Source organism: Malurus melanocephalus, unplaced genomic scaffold (genome assembly GCF_030028575.1).
Source record: "Malurus melanocephalus ecotype Western Australia unplaced genomic scaffold, MMel_1.1 scaffold_60, whole genome shotgun sequence".
NCBI classification, from domain to species: Eukaryota; Metazoa; Chordata; class Aves; order Passeriformes; family Maluridae; genus Malurus; species Malurus melanocephalus.
The window spans coordinates 1,214,094-1,221,575 of NW_026623292.1; the positions used below are offsets into that span (position 1 = coordinate 1,214,094).

General features: G+C 39.5%; 1 protein-coding gene across 1 annotated transcript in view; it reads left to right on the forward strand.

Moving 5' to 3' along the window:
* PDZRN4 (PDZ domain containing ring finger 4) overlaps positions 1–7,013 on the forward strand; it is a 230,694-nt gene extending 223,681 nt beyond the window's left edge. The window contains 1 exon segment of the mRNA XM_057366133.1: positions 4,841–7,013. Within this exon segment, the coding sequence (XP_057222116.1) occupies positions 4,841–6,367 (1,527 nt within the window). The 3' untranslated portion in view covers positions 6,368–7,013.
* Positions 7,014–7,482: the final 469 nt, after the last annotated feature.

Sequence of the window (7,482 nt, forward strand, 5' to 3'; positions counted from 1 at the left end):
TCCACACTGGAGACCTGAATGTGCATTTAGTCTGTTTTCTCCTGACCTCCCTTCCAGCCTTGGCACTGGATCATTGAGTAGGTGTTAGCTCATAGTAAAGCTCTCCCCTGTACATAAATGAAATATTCATTGGGACAGAGACACTGACAGAATAATTAAGTCAATTATCTGAAATATGATAGATCATATTTGATCTCATAAGCATTTAATTATTTACACAAGGTGAAAAAACTCCTGTGTCAGAGGCAAAGGGAGCATTGCAAGAGGCCAAACCAGCCTTTTAGCTGTGACTCTCCTTTCCAGGCAGTGAGCCAAGCCTCTGTTTCCCAGGTTAAATGTGCTAACTGCTGCACTGCTAGCACATTCAGCTGATATATGGCATCTTGTTCATTGTTTTAATCAAAATTTCATCTCAGAATGCAAATGATTTCCTGTCAGAAAAAAACGCTTGCTCTTGGCAAAGCAATTTTTTTTGCATGGTGAGATTTTCACACAGACCCCAGTTCTAGTACAAATTCTTGAACAAATCTATCTGCAAACTCCTACAAGGCRGTCACATTACATGTTGGGACCTCCAAAACCACTTCACAGTTGTGACCTTCCACTGCAAAGTTTTTGTCAAACTTTGTCTTTTTCACTGAATTTGGGCTGTGGATAGTGTTAATATTGTTCTGTCAAGTGGTTTCACAGAACCCATTGAAATTGTTTCTTCCCCATTGGAATCTTTTGCCAAGGATACTTTTTTYCCCATATTGAGATTTTTTATTACTGTAAAAGAACACTGCACTTGGAAAAATCGTGGTCACTTGTGATGTGTCAGTATCTGACATTGCATTGCTTGAAGTAATTCTAGGACAGGCAGACATTTCTTTGCCCTTCTGATGAGTAATCGAATCAACCAAATGCAGCTTGGTGTGTAATGGGGCATCAGTAATTTGTGACAGCTGCTGTCTCTCTAGACTCTATGTAGTGACTTGTCAAGTCAAAAAACTGGTTCTTCACTCCTTGTTAGGCGGGGRAACTTAGCAGTTTCCTGATGGGAATCACACAATCCATTGGAGCTATGAAACCACTCCTACTGCAGCTGCCAGTGGCCAGTATGGGTATCTTCAAACCCTTTGGTTGGCTGTAGAGACCAGCCTTGGTCAAATCAGCTTTGATTTTGAACAAAAACATAGTCCTGTGACTTTGTAAACATCTGTCATCATGAATCTCCAGAGCTGCAGGAATAAATTTACTCTTTATCAGAATATCCTTCCAGGTCTATTTTACAGAATACCATTTCAACAATTAATGTGAACTGTCACAGAAAAATTTGAAGAATCAAGTAGATGTATGTTTTCGACCTACTCTGTGGAATTCAATCAAGAATTGTATCTTCTCTATACGGAATAGTCCAATGAGCCTCAAGGAAAGATGTAATTCTCCATTTTTTATAATTCATTGTGTTCCTTTCCCTTTATAATATCATGGTTCATTGTGCAGCAGAGATAATTTTCAGAAGAATACCATACATTTACCATGCATAAATTCTTACTGGTATTGTGGAATATATCAGAACCTATTAAGAAGAAGAAAGAATTGGAATAAAAAATTCTTCTCACTCATTCAAAGCTGAAATACAGYGAAAATATTTGGGGGGAAATCCTTTTTTTTTTTTTTTGAGAGGCCTGTTTCAAAAGATCAGCATTGTTTGCAGAAGAGCCTTTTCCCTTGCAGTGAAACACTGAAATCAGTTCCAAGTTTCCCTCATGGTTTGAGTACCCCACTATTTTCCTGACACCAGAGATTCCTCTCCSTGCAGCCGATCTCCCTCTTGCTGTCAGAGGCTGACCAGAGAGCCCTGCTGTGCTTGCTAGAGCCTTCAACTGAGTCTTGCTGCATTCAGACTTTAATAGCAGTCTGGGGTTTGAGTCCCAATATACATCATAAATTGTAAAAYGAGAATAAAGCAGTGCCTGAATTCCTGCAAGACTGGCCATTTTATAGGCAGGAATGCTTGCTGGAGCTGAAATGCAGAATCTTTTGAGGTTCATTTATTGCTTGATTGTACGCACCGCCGGGTTTGCCTTCTCATTATCTGAGTTCTCACTGCAAGGATGARGCCTAAGGAGCCCTTTGGTATTTCAAACAGAAGTAATTGTAGAAGGGATTGACAAYGTATGTATGAAAACAAACACTTGGTTTGAAATAGATGATAAATAACACCAGAAAAAGCAACACACTGAAAATTGTGCACTCTCTTGTTTTTTCARAAGGGATCTAATGTGGAATTAGCTTGTTATCTTTCAAAATAAAACTAAAATCATCTCATGTTGTCAAAGACTGCTCTGTCTGCACATGTTTAGGAGCTCTGGCAAGCATGAAATGTCCAGGACAGAAACGCCAGGGGCTTCCTTACTTGAGTCACAATGGATTTTTTAATAAATTATATCTCACAAACATGCAGTACAATAAATACCTGTATTACTTTCCATTTTCTTAATTGACTTAGCTGCAAGTATCCACATACCAGGGAAAAAATAATGTGGTACGGATRTCTGCTTTAGATTGAGAAGAATCTGATTGTATAGGCACCTTTTTTCCTGAGGGAACCCAAAGTGAGTATCTGACATTCAGATTCCTGTACTTAGACACTTAGATTTCATCAGATCAATCCCACTCATTTGGTTTCTACTTGACTCAAAAGATGAGTTTTGCTTTGTTTGCATCTTTTGCGTGTGCATTTTAATTCCAGATAGTGTTACTTGAGTAGATGGCAGTGTATTATATTCAGTCAGTATAAATCAAGTTGAAGTTGAAAAGGCAGAGTTCAAGTTATTGATAAAAGTGGTGTGGAAAACAAGAGTTACCAGTTCTGAAAGTGTTGATTGCATGGGCCTCAACTGTAAAATCTCTTTCTAACACCTATACAAATAGCTTCATTAAGTGTTTTTTTTCAGAAGTGCTCAAATATATGCTTTGGTGGTCTAGTACCATGCAGAAGGCATCAGAAGAAGCATCATGAAGCTCTGATCCTGTAAGACATATAACTGTGCTTACACATTATGGATAAGCCACACTCTTCAGAGTTTTAATCATACAGATGCAAATTGTGTTATTTCACTCACTCCGAGAGTCAGAGAGCAGATCCTGGCCCTCCCCATTTGCTGATGTGAGTGGGGCCCTGCATTTGGAATAGGCACCCACATTCCTGACTGTTCTGCAGCACTGCCCTCCTGTTGTCTGATGGAGCTGTTCTCCCTCCTGTCAGTAGTTAAATATTTTCCAGAGCAGTGAGAAATATGGATTGCACATTGCAGTGGCTGGGGTGCAGAGTAAGCTAGCCAGGTTGGACTCACTTCTCTGCTGAAAGGTTTGGAGGCAGAGGAGGTCAAGACAAGCTGCAGCAGCTCGAAAGCAGGTGAGAGAAGGGAACAGAATAGCATCTGTAGTGGCACTCACCTGGAGGAGGTGAACTGGAAAGATACTAAATTAAATCTAAGTCTCCTAAAACATCTTTTCAGAATTTTTTAACTGGCTTGTCACAGACATTGAATTCTCCTGGTGGTATGTTTCTTTGAATATTTGCTTTATTCCACTCCTACACTACATTGGGAGTGGAGGTTATTTTTGTTTTTCTGACACTAGGCCATTATTTTTTCCTCACAGCTGAAGAAATGAAACCAGATGAAGGGTATCTGATCATGAGGTGCACATGAAGAGAGGAGAAGGGATGACATAAGAGACACATTTTCATCCTGTTTTACTGTTTGTCAAAGTATTTAAGAAGGGAATTATGACAGTGGCCTCTTTGAGTTTTTTTCCATTCACTGGCTGCACTGTACCTTTTYTGTCTCTTGATTATTACAGCCATTATATATAATTATGCAATTATACCTGCTATAAGAGACATGGTGTTTGGTTGGTACTAAGTGCAGTTAGGTACTTGATTATATAAATTGCACTCTGCATGATTTTTTGGCAATCTGGTTTGAAAAATAAAGTGTCTGTCTCTTCAGAGAGGTATTATCTCACATTGTGTGAGAATATAAAGAGGTTGAGAATATAAATAGGTGAGGTACAATGAGAGGAGTGCTAATCAGTAGCCAAAAAGCTTGACATTATGCCCATGGCAAAGCATTCAGTGTTGTTCTATGCTCAATACTGAAAGACTGTTTTTATTTTTAAGGAACATAAACTCTAGTGATGGAATTAAAAGAGTTTTCAAAAAAGGGTTTCCAGGAATGAAATTGATTGAGGTATTTCTGAGCAAAATCATAGAATTCAAAATGAACACTCCTTCAGAAAAAGGTTACCAAGCACAAAAAGTGTAGGAGAAGACCATTGAGGGTGTAATGAAGCAAACAAAAGTTTGCCATTCAAAAAAAGGAGCAGTAGTCTTTTTGCACCCTTTTAGGTTGTACTAGTCATTGCTCGATTGGCTACTTGCTCTGTTTGTTTGAGGTGATACCAGTACTGAAGCTTCCTTTCAAGTCTGAGGAGATTTCAGCTCCACCAGTCTCTGGCTGTTATCCAGAATCAAAAACAGCTCACCATCTGGAGATCATTATCTTTCAGCACTGCAAAGAGATGGCTTAGCTAGAGAGGGAAATACTTCTTTCCGGACTTTGGAAGCTGTGTCACTGGTACTGTAATTCAGCTGCTTTGCTCAGTACGGAAACCAAAGCATAACTTTCAGAAATGTTAAAAAGCTATGAGCAGTAGGACTGCTGTTTAGTGATCTGTTTTAATTCAGTTTAAATCAGGTCCCAGCTATTTAAGCAAAAAAGAGTCAGAAAATATTCTCCTATGATACAATCTGCATGAGATAATCGTTCTGGTTTACTCATTTTTTTAGCCAAAGAAACACGAAGAGGAAGATGGCACTACAGACACTGCAACCTCATCATCCAACAACCACGAGAAGGACAGTGGGGTGGGACCTACAGATGAAAGTCTCCGTAATGACGAGAGCTCAGAGCAAGAAAATGCACCTGAGGAGCAGAACAGTGCTACCCTGCAGAACAWACGGGAACTGGGCCACAGCCAGGATACCTTAGGGAGTGTTGAGCTACAGTGCAATGAAAGCTTCGTGTCTGGAGAATACATTGAATCTGATTTCACAGGAAACCCAGAGGAGGAATGTGAAAGGTTTCGGCAGCTGCTGGAACTGAAGTGCAAGATTCGAAACCATGGGGAGTATGATCTGTATTATTCAAGCAGCATGATAGAGTGCAACAGAAGAGAACAAGATGGAGTGGAGCATGAGCTGCAGCTGCTCAATGAGGAACTGAGGAACATTGAGCTCGAATGCCAGAATATTATGCAAGCTCACCAGCTCCAAAAGGTGAGAGATCAGTATGGAGACATTTGGRCTTTACACGATGAAAGTTTCAGGAATTACAACACCAGCATAGATGTACAAAGAGGCAAACTGGATGACATCATGGAGCACCCTGAGAAGTCAGACAAGGACAGCTCCAGTGCCTATAACACTGCCGAAAGCTGCAGGAGCACTCCTCTGACAGTGGAGCGATCCCCCGATAACTCTCTTCAGAGGGTGATCAGCATAACCAACAGGAAAAACCTGAGGAGCACAATTGTGGCTAACCAGTCATCCTCAGGACAAAGCAACAGGGAGACAACCTCAGCCAAAACCAAACCCAGTGAGCAAAGCAGTGCTGCTGAGAACGCAGCGCTGGCTTCAGAAAGCTGCAAATTCACAGACCAGGAAAGGCAAAGCAGTGAGCACATTCCCTACTTATCTCCTTATCACAGTTCTTCTTACAGGTACGGGAACATTCCTGCTCACGCAAAGCATTATCAAAGCTATATGCAACTGATCCAGCAGAAGTCTGCTGTGGAGTACGCCCAAAGCCAGCTCAGCCTGGTGAGCATGTGCAAAGACTCACAGAAGTGTGCGGAACCCAAGATGGAGTGGAAAGTGAAAATAAGGAGTGATGGGACGAGGTATATCACAAAGAGACCAGTTCGAGACAGAATCCTGAAGGAACGTGCCTTAAAAATAAAAGAGGAGCGCAGCGGGATGACGACAGATGATGATACGATGAGCGAGATGAAGATGGGTCGCTACTGGAGCAAAGAGGAGAGGAAGCAGCATTTGGTGCGTGCTAAAGAGCAGAGGAGGCGGCGGGAGTTCATGATGAGGAGCAGGCTGGAGTGTCTTAAGGAAAGTCCGCAGAGTGGCAGTGAGGGCAAAAAGGAAATCAACATTATTGAACTGAGTCACAAAAAGATGATGAAAAAGAGAAACAAGAAAATCTTGGACAACTGGATGACAATACAAGAACTGATGACACATGGTGCTAAATCCCCAGATGGCACAAGAGTGCACAATGCCTTTTTATCAGTTACTACTGTATGAAYACAACTTCTATCAGAGAGTATACTACCAGTTTAGGTAGAGTACAATTGCCTCGTTCAATGTGGCATTTTTATATATTTTGTGACTGTTTATAGTTTAATCTTTTTGTAAGCAAAATGATCTGGTATTTTTCATTTGTTTTTCATATAACAGTACCTTCTTTATCTGGCAGTCTTTCTTTATCTTGCAATATATTCATATTATTCATTTGTAGAAAAAAAATAGAAAAGAAAACCAAAACAAAAAAAAAAATAAGGAGAAGCCAATTAATTTCTTAACCTAACACATATCCTGTAACTTAAGATCTGGATTTATTTCTCTAATTTTGCTTTTTCTACTTTAGTAATGATACAATACCAAAACAAAATGCTTTATACTGTATCCTTGGCTTAACAAGTTTTAAAGTTTTACATCTTAGATTGAATCTGTTCATAAATCATATGACACATCCCATCATAGAGATAAGAATGACATTTTCCCAACTACATATTTACAGTACATTTAATCTATAAATTGTAATTGTATTTGTCCAAGTAAAGTGTAGGTGGGAAATTCTCCTGTGTTATGTAGTGGCATTGGTCTTGTAGCTGGGCAGTATGTGATAATTGTGAAAATAAAAGAGAAATAAATTATTGCTTATCTTTAAGAAAAAAAAAAAAGTCAAGAGTTCTTTTATTTGGATCAAGAATGTGCCTTTAAAGTATAAGTATTTTCACTGTGCATAGTATTTACAGAGATTTCAAGAACAAAAGACACAGTTCCAAAGGCTTTTTCTTATTAATCAGCTTTTGATTTTGCAGAAAACATAGAATGAATGGGTCTTTCTGGCTTTTCCTTACCTGCTATTATTAGTTAAWTAAATGATTCCTTGATATATTACTGTGTTGTAAGATGTTAGGAAACTGCTGTGAGTCCTCTCCCTAGCTGAGCTTGCTATTTGTTCTACACAAACAAAACATAAACACAGCATATGCCTAACTTTGAGCCAAATCTCATGCAAGAAAAACTAGCAGTGACATTTTCATAGAATGGGAGTTAAGGAAAAGGAGAGGATGAAAAGCAACCAGCTGAGTTAAGGGTGTAAAATTACTGTTGAGAAGCATCCAAGTCTTTTA